Source organism: Rhinoraja longicauda, chromosome 30 (genome assembly GCF_053455715.1).
Source record: "Rhinoraja longicauda isolate Sanriku21f chromosome 30, sRhiLon1.1, whole genome shotgun sequence".
NCBI lineage: Eukaryota > Metazoa > Chordata > Chondrichthyes > Rajiformes > Arhynchobatidae > Rhinoraja > Rhinoraja longicauda.
Genome location: NC_135982.1, coordinates 24,954,235 through 24,968,763, shown reverse-complemented (window position 1 = coordinate 24,968,763; position 14,529 = coordinate 24,954,235). Strand labels below are relative to the sequence as shown.

Genomic DNA, 14,529 nt, shown 5'->3' with positions numbered 1-14,529 from the left:
CTCGAAGGGCCGAATGGCCTCCTCCTGTACCTATTGTCTATTGACCGGCTTTCTGAAAGCCCCTGGAATTCGGGACCAGTCTGGAAATCCCCAAGAGGAAAAGCAACTTTAAAAAAATAAAACTTCATAAGAAACTTTTAAAGAAAAAGGAAGCGGGGGTTTCTGGTTGGATGTTGGGCTTTGGGGAAAGCACGGCTGGGCTTTGGGGGAGATTCCTGGGGATCAGTGGCGAGGGTGACAAAAATGGGGGAGATGGTTAGATAAAGAAATGGTGAGTTTTGTAGGGATAGAGGTGGTCGGGCGGGGATTTCCACAGACCCAGATTCTATGAAGTAATGAGGGAGGGGAACGCGTTAAGGTAAAGCTGCAGCAAGTATTCTTGCGTTTGAGGCAACAGAAGTTATGAAGCTGCTTCTGCTTCTGATGTCTCTGTTGGTTGTCGTTCGCCTGACTGAGGGTCACCACGGGGAGGTCGACAACGTGAGCCAATCTCATTGATCCGTTGTCGGTACATATGACCATTAAACGCACAACCCGCTGAGTTACTCCAGCATTTTGTGCCCATCTTCGATTTAAACCAGCATCTGCAGTTCTGAAACATCAGTCTGAAGAAGGGTCTCGACCCCAAACGTCACCCATTGCTTCTCTCTCGAGATGCTGCCTGACCTGCTGAGTTACTCCAGCACTTTGTGAATAAATACCTTTGATTTGTACCAGTTATTTCTGCAGTTATTTTCTTATATATCTTTCCTACAAACCCCTGACTCTTGATTCTCAAACAGCGAACCCTGTCCAATCTTTGCAAGTTCAATAAAATCTCTTCTGATTGTGTCAGCTTTGCACAAGAGTCACACCTCACACATTATTAACCTTTCTTTTTTTCCTATATATCACCTACCATATGTTGCCCGGTCTCACAAAGAATGTAATTCAAAATTAAAACACCTCGCCCACCCGCGCTCTTCCACTTCACCAGATCGACCGTCCTCTTTGGAAAAGCTGCACCGTAGATTGAAGACACTGAAATGAGATATTAGGAACTGCAGATGCTGGAATCTTGATCACGCCATAAGGTGAAACTAAGCGGGTTGGGCAGCATCCCTGGAGAACATGGATATGCGACGTTTAGGGTCGGGGCCTTCTTCAGACTGTCTGAGTCAGATGCTGAGTTTTTCCAGCAGTTTGTTTTTAGACACTGACTGGTTGGGTTTTTTTGGATGGGGGGAAGAGAATGGGGAAATACTTGAAGTAATGGAGAGCCTGCCCCAGTCCCCATGCACTCTGTCGGCTGCCGTGGAGATCTCTTGCCATTCGTGCCTGTCAGTGTAGCGGGGAACTGCAGATGCTGGTTTATATCGAAGATAAACACAAAATGCTGGAGTATCTCAGCGCGTCAGGCAGCATCTCTGGAGAGAAACAAAAAAATAGGTGACGTTTCTCTTCATACTCCGAGGGAGGGAGGGGGTAATTTGAGAAACAATTGGATTTTAAAAATAAGGAACGTCACCTATCCATGTTCTCCAGAGATGCTGTCTGACCCGCTGAGTTACTCCAGCACTTTGTGTCTTTTTGTTTTGTAAACCAGCATCGAAAGTTTCTTGAGCCCCCTGGTTAAAAAAACAACACATGTTTGAGTGTGTAAATGGAGCGGGAAAGTAAAAGTTACTTTCTCTTCTTTTCGAGCAAATTTTGTATGGTCGAGATTGAGCAGTGCCTTTTGTTCTACTGCCTGCCTTGCCTGCCTCCGTACACATCTTAAATAGTGCAGCTTAGCACCAATGCAGAAAGCTACTGCGTGTGATAAGCAGTAGATGATGACGAGTCGATGCTGCCCCCTTGTGCTGTATCAGCACAGCGCGACAAGTTAGACAATAGGAGCAGGAGGAGGCGATTCGGCCCTTCCAACCAGCACCGCCATTCAATGTGATCATGGCTGACCATTCTCAATCAGTACCCCGTTCCTGCCTTCTCCCCACACCCCCTGGCTCCGCTATCCTTAAGAGCTCTATCTAGCTATCTCTTGAATGCATTCAGAGAATAGGCCTCCACTGCCTTCTGAGGCAGAGAATTCCACCGATTTACAACTCTCTGACTGAAAAAGTTTTTCCTCATCTCAGTTCTAAATGGCCTACCCCTTATTCTTAAACTGTGGCCCCTGGTTCTGGACTCCCCCAACATTGGGAACATGTTTCCTGCCTCTAACGTGTCCAGCCCCTTAATAATCTTATACGTTTCGATAAGATCCCCTCTCATCCTTCTAAATTCCAGTGTATATAAGCCGAGTCGCTCCAGTCTTTCAACATATGACAGTCCCGCCATTCCGGGAATTAACCTAGTAAACCTACGCTGCTCGCCCTCAATAGCAAGAATATCCTTCCTCAAATTTGGAGACCAAAACTGCACACAGTACTCCAGGTGTGGTCTCACTAGGGCCCTGTACAGCTGCAGAAGGACCTCTTTGCTCATATACTCAACTCCTCTTGTTGTTGAGACAAGGCCGTGGACTGACGGCGGCATTTCAATGGGAGTTATCAGCAGTCATAGCAAGAGAGCTCTGAAAGCAGCGGCTAGGGTAAACCGATTCATGCAGGGTAGCCAGGGCTTCATCCCTGTTGTCATCTGTTCCGTATTAAAGCTAAGTGTTGCAGTCAATTTCCTTTTCCTTGACAATTGAAAAATAAAACAAACAAAATAAAAACAATGGCAGATGCCAGAATCCTGTTGCAAAACAGAAATTACTGAGAAAACCCAAGAAATCAGGCACCATCTGTGGAAAGAGAAGCGAAATGTTTCAGGCCAAAAACCCCACGAATGCTGCAGAGCATTTTCCTTTTTATCTCTCTTTCTGCATTTCTGGTATCATCTTGAATCCATTCCATTATCTTAATAGTCTTTTATAATGTATTTTAAATAGTACAGTCATACAGTGATGGCTATTGTAGCTGGGACATGTTGGCCGGTGTGGGCAAGTTGGGCCGCAAGGCCTTTTTCCACGCTGTCCGACTCTATTTCCTCTGAGCATCTTACCGCCTCTCACTCTGAATGCATTTTATCTTGCAGGTGATGAAACTTATCATGACATTTTTAGGGAATTTTCCCACATGGCGTCCAACAATCCCGAGAAGCTCAACAGGCGAAGTTTCCAAGTCCGCCCTTCCTGCAGGTAACATATGAAGAGGCCACATCCACGTATCCAGGAGACACAGGCCATCCACCAAGCAACCATCAGGAAGGGTTGGCAATGTCCAAAGTCCTGTCAAATTCCTGTCTCCGAACGACACCAGCTATACTTGACAATTCCGATATTCTTCGTCGGATGCAGATTGAGTTGTAGTTTCCAAGTAGAAAATTGAAATATTTGTTTTAAATGAGCCACCACCATTCTTGTCTCAGTGAAAACACCAGTCAATTTGTGCTGGAGCTCCAGTTAATTCCCATTTACCACTGACTTCCACCCTGCCCTCCAGATTCACCTGGACTATCTTGGACACCTCTCTCCCCTTTCTCGATCTCTTTTGTCACCATCACAGGGGAGATGACATGTACTATAAACTCACCGACTCCCACAGTTATCTGAACTACACCTCGTACTTGTCCACGATCTCCAAAGATGCTGTGAGACCCGCTGAGTTACTCCAGCACTTTGCGTCCATCTTCGGTGTAAACCAGCATCTGCAGTTCCTTTCTACGCAGGCTGTAGATATGACTGGTAGCTTGAGATTCAATGACGGTGGTCACAAAGTCATATAGAGTCAGGACGGTATGTCTGAGAGGCATCACTGTCTGGAGTCTGAGGCATGACAATTGGTGTGAGGTAAAATAAATGAGAGGCTGGCATCTACTGAATGAGATCCCAGCATGGTCTAAAGCTCGCACTTTACAGCGATTCCTTAATCTAACATAAACAACATAAAAACCCAGTACAGTACTCCACCATCTGCAGAAATGTGAACTTTCACCAATATCAATTAAGAGTAGTTAGTGTAGGTCTATGAAATTGAGGGAATAAAGATGTTTTATAATATAGACACTCTATCTTTCATTATGCCAGACAATCCCTTCGAAGTTGTCTACATTTTTAACAACCACTACCCATTCCAATTAGTTTGGACAGATGACGTCAACATACTTGCCAATGATAATATATATATACCCTAAAACACAGTCTCCCAAACCAAAGGACCAAGTTTATTAAGTGGAAAAGGTAGACACAAGATGCTGGAGTAAATCAGCGGGACAGGCAGCATCTCTGGAGAGATGGAATGGGTGACTTTTCAGGTCGAGACCCTTCTTCAGACTGTTCTTTGTTCTTCAGACTGAAGAAGGGTCTCGACCCGAAAAATCACCCATTCCTTCTCTCCAGAGATGCTGCCTGTCCCGCTGAGTTACTCCAGCATCTTGTGTCTACCTTCGCATTTAAACCAGCATCTGCAGCACAGGTTTATTAGGTAGATCCCAATTCAATACAGACACCAAATTTCTTATGACTCCACTGAACTCAGCCCACAGCAAGCCTAGCCTTGTTCCCCAACTTGTGTTTGTTGGCCTAGTATGTGCAGGGTATGGCGTAAACTATTAGTTACAGCACCTCTGAATTAGATGGGGAGACTATTTGTTCGGAGCTTCCCCTTCCTGATCACCTGAAAGGCGAGAAAGGCATCAGATTTCTCTCCGATCTCAATCACAAACGTACATTCATGAATTCAGAGTTAGATTTGGATTGGCGATGAACTCGATTTCAATGCGTCACTGCTCTCTGGAGGGGAAGGATGAGAAATTAGTAAAGAAGGAATGGAGGCAGAAGTATTTTAACAATTGCTCAGCACTTTCTGTTGGAAGGATCATTTAGTTTCCTAAACATTATTTATTACAAACTAATTTTTAAGAGACCGGTACTGATCATTTTTGAAGCATGAGACCGTGTACTTTGTGCATTTGCATTGTATAATTAAAAAAGGATGAATGTCCAGACTATACAGGTATAGTCTGCAGAGTTTGCCATTTATAAATCAACTTTTGTAATATAATGTACATGTAGTTTAGGGAGTAAGAAGTAATATATCACTCGTGTATTTTTAATAAACTCATGTGGAGTATAAGCATCAACATAAAGCTATTGGGTCCAATGGCCTACCCCCTTCCTGTACAATCCCATGTTACTCTGTGGAAGAAAAGCAATCCATATAAAACTATTGCAACAATTATGGAGAATCTAAACATACAAATATTCTTTAATAATAAAACCAATGTGTTTAAAATGCTAATTGTTATTTCATTATTTTCCCATGCGAGAGGGAGGGGGAGTGTGTGTGTGTGTGCGCGTGTGTGCGTGTGTGTGAGTGTGTGTGTGTGTGTGTGTGTGTGTGTTTGTGTGTGTGTGTGTGTGTGCGTGTGTGTGTGTGTGTGCGCGCGTATGTGTGAGAGTTAACTCAATTCAATGTCAAAAAATTAATAGCGAGATGTATTGGATCTTATATTAAAACACGTGTCAGGGATAATTAGATTTTAATTCTGGACAAGGTATTACACTCCACACATCAGAGAATGCAGTTACTTTGTTCCCTGGATCACTCAGACTTGCCCTGGTATCGTTTCACAAATATCTTCGGGGCCTGCCAGCCTTCCGGAGCTTTCTTCAGACCTGCCTTTTTCCAGATTCGCTTCAAATCTCTCTCAAACCTTAGCTGGAACAAGGTACAAAATAGATCAATTTCATCAGAGGCAAATTTCCTCTTTAATTATGCCTGGAAATTAAAAGAACTTTGCTTCATAATTGAAACTTTGACAGAGCATGTTGAATATGATACAAATGTACTTGCTTAAAAAAAAACTTACTCCGTATAAACACAGCGTGAACATTGTAATTGTTGGGTAAATGCAAGACTGTCATACTGAGCTATACATTCAAGACAGGAATTTGAAATTCAAGCCTTGGTCTGGAATGAATTAGCTGACGTCAGGTAGGTGGAACACAGAGAAATGAGAGTGAAGAATCATCTACCACCCTTGCTGTCAATTGTTAATCTGTGACAAATAATAATTAACAGACACCATAGACACAGAAGGTCCAACCTGAAATGTCGCCTATCTTTGTCCTCCATAGATGCTGCCTGTCCCTTTGAGTTACTCCCACACTTTCTGTTCTTGCAGATGCCAAATAGTTCAGGTTGAGTGGTGCTGCAAATGTTTCTATCTCTTAACAAACATGCAGTGAAGTAACAGGTCGTGAAAAGGGCAACACAGTGGCACAGCGTTAGAGTTGCTGCCTTACAGAGCCAGAGACCCGGGTTCATTCCTGTCTGAACGGAGTTTGTACGTTCTCCCTATGACCACGTGGGGTTTCTCCAGGTGCTCCGGTTTACTCCCACACTCCAAAAACGTGCAGGTTTGTAGGTTAATTGACTTCTGTTGATTGTAAATTGTCCCTAGTGTGTGTAGGACGGTGCTAGTGTACGAGGTTATTGCTAATTATCGTGGACTCGGTGGGTCAAAGAGCCTGTTTCATGCTGTGTCTCTAATGTCTAAAGTCTGACTCTGCCTTAACACACGAAGAACACAAGGAACTGTAGATGCTGGTTTATATATATTTTGTAAACAAAGAGTGGAGTAACCCAACAGGTCAGGCAGCATCTCTGGAGGACATGGATAGGTGACATATTATGTCAGACACTTCTGTTGACTGTTTGTGGTAGGGGGAAAAAGCTGGACCATTTACTGCAACATCCATTCTGTAAAAGAGGTGGGGAAAATCGCGCGGTAAGGATGTGGGAGAAGGGAATATACCTCGAGCACAACTTGTTAAATGCTTTTTAAACACATTTAACAAGCTATGCTCTTGAATTCCCATCTACCCTGGGGTTTTGTGGATAAACTACAGCTATTGTACAGTACAAGGCTACTATTATTCTTTCTCACCTGCCGCCGTTTTCTACGAATCTCCTTGATCCGTCTACGTAGGAACTTTGTCCGCTTCAGCAACTTCTTGTACTTGTGCCTGTTCATCTTTCGCCTGCGAATCTTCAGTACATTCCTACATTCGATTTTGTCCACACTGTAGTCCGTTGCTGCTCCATCCTCTTCAAAATGTTGCGATCCCTCAATGGGAGGGCATTCATACAGCAGAGAAGGGTTCCACAAGCCTATACCAATACCTTGTCCTTGCTGTGGGTTCAGAGTGGGTGCCCAGTATTTAATTGTTAGCCAACTTTCTGAGGGACTAATGGACAATTTCCGTGGAATCAACAGCTCCTCCAGTTCATGATCTAGCGCACACCAACGTTGCGGTTTCACCTTATTTTGTCTTGGTGATGTGCAACAATTTTTGGACAATGCACTACATCGTTGAAGAACAGAGCCAAAAAGAGACTGTGTCGCTGAAAAAATAATAATAAAGTCTGCATCAAATCCAACAACTATTTCAACCCAAAGAGTCTCTTGCAATAAGATTCAATTGATTTGGAAGAGACCTTTCAAGTCCTGGTATTAGGGCAGCACAGTTGCACAGCTGGTAGAGCTGCTGCCTCAATGTGCCAGAGACAGGGGCTCTATCCTCATCTCGGGTGCTGTCTTTGTGGAGTTTGCACGTTCGCCCCGTGACCAGGTGGGATTCCTCCGGGTGCTCCGGTTTCCTCCCGCATCGTAAAGACGTACAGGTTTGTCGGTCAATTGACCTCTGTCCCAAGTGTGTGTAGGGAGTGTTTGCGAAAGTGGGATAACATAGAACTAGTATGAACGGGTCAGCGTGGAACCGGTGGGCCGAAGGCACTTTTTCCACGTGGTATTTTTCAGTCAATCATTTAACATTCAAAGAAATTATGACAATACAAGTAATGATTTTAGGAAATAAGAAAGATATATCGAGGAATTCTCAATATTGTGAGGTTGAGCCGTGCCCAGCATTGACTGAGCCAGCAGCAAGATCAACTGTGTAGGAAAAGAAACCTGCAGATGCTGGTTTAAGTCGAAGGTAGACACAAAATGCTGGAGTAACTCAGCAGGTCAGGCAGCATCTCAGGAGAGAAGAACCCATTCCTTCTCTCCCGAGATGCTGCCTGACCCGCTGAGTTACTCCAGCATTTTGTGTCTGCCTAAGATCAACTTGTCTCTTCCAATGTTACCTCAGTCCTCTGTTAGGAAAATGGCAACACTGGAAGAGGAATACAAAAGAAAACATAAACCAATAAGAATTAAAACCTATTTCTTTCTCAGGATAGGAAGGATTGAAAGGACGATGGCGCAAGTGCAGTCAAATATGCCATCTTGGTCGGCGTGGACAATGTGGGCCGAAGGGCCTGTTTCCGTGCTGTGCAGACCTAGAATCTATGAGGCAATTAATTCACTGATCAGAGCAGAGGCTGGCTATTTGGAAAGATTTCCTCAGGGGACATCAGGTTATTCGCAGCCTGGTTAAACAGAACAGCTTTGGCGATGTGGTGTAAATAACTTGCAATAATTTGTAACGCGAGTTTATTTGACATGCTTGCAATCAGAAAATTTATTAATAATTAATTATCTGTGCCAGATCCCTTTAAGCAGCAAATACTCCACACAGCTGAATTTTAAGTATTTTAACTATCTAGTTTAAATGTACAGCAGCAATAAACATCACTTTGGACCCGGGAAGAAATGGTCTGTCAGTGACCTAAAGATCAAGGGAGACGTGACCAGTGGAATTTTCCAATGATGCTGTTACTGTACTTTGTTGGTGATCAGATTAGTCATCTATGTTGGCAAAGTTAAATATTTGCATAACATTGGATCACATAAACATTTTCCTAAGTACCATTTTGAAAGTTGCAGTACTCAGCGACTTATAATAAGCTGAAATAAAGTCATATTATTTTTAAAAGAGAAGTATTTTACTAGTTGATTAAACCAAGACCATTAACAATGCCCTTTGGAAAAACGCGGCTAATATTTTACAGGAAGGGAAAAATCAAAAAACTTCAGATCTGGAGATCTGCCATAAAACAAGAAAATGCTGGAAATAGCCAGCAGGTCAGGCAACATCTGTGGAGAGAAAAACAGTCAGTGTTTCGGGTTGAAGTGTGCCTGCCACTTTTTTCCCCCATCCCAGTCCGACCCGTCAGTGACTTCCTGCATCAAGGCCTATTATAAGCTTGAATAACAGCAGCTTCACATCTATCTGGATACAATGCAGACATTGGGATGACGTTAAATTGACCAAGTCCAGATATCCCTCTCTCTCTGCAGCAGAACTGGTCAGCTCTGCGAAAGATTATCCATCCATAACGCTGATTCAGCTTTTCTCTCCCTGCCTGATCTGCTCGATATATATATTTAAAAAACCTCTAACCTGTCTCTCACAGCTCTTATGTCCCTTTGTGTTTTACTCAACCCTCTCTCTCTCTCTCTCTCTCTCTCTCTCTCTCTCTCAACAGTTCATCACCACAGCAATTCTGGCCACACGCCCATACAAAGATATTCCATGTTCTATCCACCCCTTCGGTAACTGAATGTGGCTCTTTTGCGTTCTGAAATAGCTCATTGTGAAACTTCAGCTTACCTGGAATCCTGTGAGCTTTCACGAATTGCAAAGATAATCTTGACAGAATCATTGCGGTCATTCATTCAGAAGCAAATGATTGGGAGTCTTCAGTTCAACCTAAAAAAAAGTATTTATATAATTCCATCAAAACTTCAAACCCAACTACCCAGCGCAAATTGGAGGAACAGCACCTCATATTTCGCTTGGGCAGTTTACACCCCAGTGGTATGAACATTGACTTCTCTAACTTCAGGTAATGCCTGCTTCTCCTCTCTATCCCCTCCCCCTTCCCAGATCTCCCACTAATCTTCCTTTCTCCGACTACATCCTATCTTTGTCCCGCACCCTCCCGACATCAGTCTGAAGAAGGGTCTCGATCCGAAACCCTTCCCATTCCTTCTCTCCCGAGATGCAGCCTGACCCGCTGTTACTCCAGTATTTTGGGTCTACCTGTAGATGGGGCATGTTGTTCAGCATGGGAAAGTTAGACCGAATGGCCAGTTTCCACACTTTATGACTCTAGATAGACCCAGATCTCTGACCTACATGGCAGCTTTGATACCTCCATTCTTACTTGCTTCTGGAACATGGACGAGCTACAACCGGCTTCTTAAATACTAGTGACAATTTTGTTTCTGCAAAATTCTTTGCCAAAATAAACCAACCACAACTCCAATGTCCTCTCCAGGCCAGCATCCCGGGCCCTAATCATACTCGGTTGGCATCAGTCATGTTATTCACACATCCAACACAATCTTCCAAAACATAACTCTATTCTGAACTCTGCCACAGAAAGTGATCCATAGGTGGACAGACAGGTTCAAGGATGTTCTCTTGAAACAAACGTAAAAAGTGTTCACATTCTCACCCTTCCCAAGAACCTAAAGTCTATTGGCAGTTCACAGAAGCCCCTTCCCTTCTCACCACCCTGTTGTCTCTTCAACCCCAACCCCGTGAACTCATCCATTCCCTTCCTCCATCTGCTCATCTCCCACTCAGATCTCCCCTTCATCACAGCAACCACGCACCTACCACAACTCCTCTTCCAGTTCCCTTTCACCCACAATCCCTCCCTCCCTCCCTCCAACTGTACATTTCACTCCTCCCTTCCAGTTTATCTGGCACCCTTTAGTCTCTATTTCACCTCGAGCCTTTGTAGTATGCTATCTCCACCCATCTGCTGATCACCCCCCCCCCCTCCCCCGTATCCACCTATCACTTGGAGATGTAAGAAAATGCAGATGCTGGAATCTTGTGCAATAAACAAAGTGCTGAAAAAAATGTGAGGGTCAGGCAGCACCCATGGAGGGATAGGGATAGGGATAGGGAATGGACAGACAACATTTCAGATCAGACTGAAGAGCATGAAAAAGGGTCCTGACCCGAAATATCATGTCCATTACCTTCATAGGGAATTATCCTGGATTTACCCCATTTCCTCCACAGATGCTGCCTGACCCACTAAGCGCTTAGTTTTTAACACATGGTAAACTGCAGGAGGAACACGGTGCCTCTCAAAACTATTGATCATCAGAGGCGTAGTGTAATACAGCATGGAAACATGCCCTTCGGCCCATCTCTTCCATGCCAAGCAAGATCCCCCCTCTACACAGGTCTCATTTACCTGCATTTGGCCCACATCCCATTAAACCTTTCCTGTCCATGTGTCTATCCAAATGGCTTTTAAATTTTGTTTTTGGCTTCATCAGGCTTTTGAACACTGCAAACACCAACTAAACTATGAACTGTCTTGGTTGCACTAGGGATTTTGGGCATTTGTTTGCACTAATATTTTTTAATTCATTGTACTTTCTTTAGTATATTGTGTTATATATGACTATTGTGTTTACGAACCCATTAGACCTATGCTGCTGTAAGTAAGAATTTCATTGATCTGTTTTTGGTAGGTATGACAGTTAAACACTTCCCAATTGTTATCAGGCAACTGAACCATCCCACCACAACTAGAGAGCAGTCTTGAACTACTGTCTACCTCATGGGAGAGCCTCAGACAATCTTTGATCAGACTTTGTTAGCTTTACCTTGCACTAACGTTATTCCCTTATCATGTATCTGATCGTAATCATGTATTGTCATTCTGCTGATTGGTTAGCACGCAACAAAAACTTTTCACTGTACCTCAGCACATGTGACAATGAACTAAACTCAACTCTTGACAGGAAGTGTAAGAAAATAACTGCAGATGCTGGTATAAATCGAAGGTATTTATTCACAAAATGCTGGAGTAACTCAGCAGGTCAGGCAGAATCTCAGGAGAGAAGAAATGTCTCAGGTCGAAGGGTCTCCTAGGCATGTTTCCATGCTGTATTACACTACGCCTAAGTTGGTCGATAGTTTTGAGAGGCACCATGTTCCTCCTGCCGTTTACCTTGTGTTAAAAACTAAGCGCTTAGTGGGTCAGGCAGCATCTGTGGAGGAAATGGGGTAAATCCAGGATAATTTCGGGTCGGAGGGTCTCGACCTGAAACGTCACCCATTCCTTCTCTCCTGAGATGCTGCCCGACCTGCTGAGTTACTCCAACATTTTGTGAATAAATACCAACTCTTGACAGGTGCCTGACCTGCTGAGTTACTCCAGCATTCTGTGAACTCTTGACAGGTATCTGCCTCAACTACCCCAGGCAGTTTGTTCCAGAGACCCACCACCCTCTGACTGAAAAGGTTGCCCCTCAGGTTCCTATTAAATCTTTCCCACTCACCCTAAACGTATGTCCCCCCACCCCCTTGTCCTTGATTCCCCAACTCTGGGTAAAAGACTGTGTATCCACCTTGCCTATTTCCCCTCATGATTTTTACACCTCTATAAGATCACCCCTCATCCTCCTGTCTGAAGAAGGGTCTCGACCCGAAACGTCGCCCATTCCTTCTCTCCACAGATGCTGCCTGACCTGCTGAGTTACTCCAGCATCTTGTGAAATAAATACCTTCGATTTGTACCTGCATCTGCAGTTATTGTCTTACACCCCTCATCCTCTGGTTGTGCTCCAAGGGATAGAGTCCCTGACTGCCTGTTCAACCCCTCCCTGGAGCCCAGGGCCTCGAGTCCTGGCGACATGCTCGTTGTCGGGACGGGGTTCGTGGTCGATAAACAGAGAGATTGTGTGAAGTTTTAGAGCATCGCAGGCAACCGACTTACCCCATCCAGAGTGTCTACTACATCCGGTAACGGCACACAAACCCTTCCCCTCCGCACCCTAAACGAAGGTTCCGCTTTCCGGGCAGATCTTGCAGCTTGTTTGTGTGTTTGCTGCAGTCTGGATTCATTTCAACCCAGTCTGGGTTGGCTCAGGCTGGATTCATTTCAATAGTCATTTATTTGTCACGTACACATAAATGTGTAGTGAAATAAAAAAATTACCCGCAGTTCAACAATAAGACCAATAAGAACAATCAATAAAAATGCAATAACACATACAATCATAAACTAACACCAGGTGGGCCTGCGAATAAAAGGTCAGGATGGGCTCCACAACCACTCCAATGGGTCTCTCTTCTGCCTGCAGTTGTCGATTTGACACTTCTCGTGATTGCACTTAAATTGATGAATTAGTTCAATACCTTTTCTCCCAATTGCATCTTCCCAAGACTCGATCCACACATAGGTCACAGATCTTCAATTGGAGCTTTAAGCAGTTTAATGGGGGTGATTTTCTTTTCTTCATCTTCTCTCCAATCCTTCTATCACCTCTTGGTATTGAGCCTTCAGTTGTGGGAAATATGTCCCTCCGTCTAGTCCCTTCATTATTTTAGAAATATTCCTTAATTCTCCTCAGCCTTTTTATTCTAAAAAAGGACAATCCAATCTGTTCTCATAGGAAGAACTTTCTAGTTAGTGCTAGCAACATCCTCTAAGTGTTCCCTCCACCCACTCCAGTACAATATTCTCCCTTTACGATTAGGCAAGCAATGGCCTCTGAAGTACAATATATAATTCCAACACAGCTCTCAGTATTTACGTTCCAAGTCTTAGCTTATAAAGGAAAGCATTCCAAATATCTTTTAACCATCTTTTCTACCTGGACTGCTAATTAAATACATGCACTGTTTTATACTACTCAATACCCTGCCATTTAGTGTATATTCCCTTGCTCCTCTCCAAATTTCTGATTACAATTTCATTTATCACGCTCTGTCCAACTGACCAGGCCTTCCACATCATAAAACAGAAGAGAACAGCACAGGGGCAGACTCTTCAGCCCTCAATGTCCATGCCAAACATACCGTTCAAGTAATCTCTGCCTGCACATGATCCATGGCCATCCTTATCCATAAGCCTATCCAACAGCCTTTTAAATGCCACTATCTTATGGCTCCACAACCAACCCTGACAGCGAGTCCAAGCACCTGTCACTATTTTTTAAAATTTGACCCGCATATCTCCTTTAAACTTTGCTCCTTTCATCTTAAAGCAATGCCCTCTAGTCTTTGACATTTTCACCCTGGGGAAAAAGGTTATGACTGTCTATCTTATTAATGCCTCTCATAATTTTATATATGTCTGTCAGGTCTTCCCTCAACCTACGATACGATAGAACTTTATTTATTTCAGGAGCCTCTCTGATGCCTAAGAGAAAACAAATTCATCCAACATCTCCTTACAGCTATTTCCTTCACCCTCATATCGTCCACATGGTCAATTTTTGTGTTGTCTGCAAAAACTCCTTTTATCATGCCCACCCTCTTTATTTTAATCCAAGTCACAATACATAGCTGGGACTCGCCTTGGGCCGGCCCGCTGCGGACCGTCCGGCGCGGCCTGCAACCACAACAACCTGACCGCGGGAGAGGACAGCAGGAGAAGGGAAATACATTGTGGCCTTCCATCACAGTGAGGAGAGGACTGGAGGAGACTCACTGTGATGGATGTTTCTTTTTTTGTGTGTTTTTGGGGTTGTGTAATTTTAATGCCTATTTTATGCTTTTATTGTTGGACTGTGGGTGACTGAATTTCGTCCAATATTGGATGACAAATAAAGCTATCTTGAATCTCTTGAATCTTG

General features: G+C 43.8%; 2 protein-coding genes across 4 annotated transcripts in view; one reads left to right on the top strand and one right to left on the bottom strand.

Moving 5' to 3' along the window:
* The window catches only part of acap3a (ArfGAP with coiled-coil, ankyrin repeat and PH domains 3a), a 178,774-nt gene extending 174,534 nt beyond the window's left edge, over positions 1-4,240 (top strand). The window contains exon 25 of the mRNA XM_078425204.1: positions 3,061-4,240. Within this exon, the coding sequence (XP_078281330.1) occupies positions 3,061-3,167 (107 nt within the window). The 3' untranslated portion in view covers positions 3,168-4,240. The remainder of the gene's footprint in view (positions 1-3,060) is intronic.
* Positions 4,241-5,318: 1,078 nt separating this feature from the next.
* Positions 5,319-12,739, bottom strand: aurkaip1 (aurora kinase A interacting protein 1). 3 transcript variants are annotated; one of them, XM_078425129.1, is made up of 4 exons: positions 12,454-12,658; positions 9,527-9,625; positions 6,916-7,373; positions 5,319-5,684 (listed from the first exon to the last, which is right to left on the bottom strand). In XM_078425129.1, the coding sequence occupies exons 2-4, from the start codon at positions 9,585-9,587 to the stop codon at positions 5,568-5,570; spliced, it is 636 nt and encodes a 211-aa protein (XP_078281255.1). In that variant the 5' UTR covers positions 9,588-9,625; positions 12,454-12,658; the 3' UTR covers positions 5,319-5,567. The 3 variants fall into 3 exon arrangements, with proteins under 3 accessions (XP_078281255.1, XP_078281256.1, XP_078281254.1); XM_078425130.1 differs by having other exon boundaries at positions 12,467-12,658; XM_078425128.1 differs by lacking the exon at positions 12,454-12,658 and adding an exon at positions 12,666-12,739 and having other exon boundaries at positions 5,320-5,684.
* Positions 12,740-14,529: the final 1,790 nt, after the last annotated feature.

Bases quoted from the DNA above. Each gene is read 5' to 3' on its own strand.
- aurkaip1 (XM_078425128.1), bottom strand. From the start codon at position 9,587: ATGACCGCAATGATTCTGTCAAGATTATCTTTGCAATTCGTGAAAGCT. The intron at 7,374-9,526 runs GTAAGCTGAAGT...TTATTTTTTCAG, and splicing joins GAAAGCTCACAGGATTCCAG to CGACACAGTCTCTTTTTGGC. The intron at 5,685-6,915 runs GTGAGAAAGAAT...ACCTTGTTCCAG, and splicing joins TTCGTAGAAAACGGCGGCAG to CTAAGGTTTGAGAGAGATTT.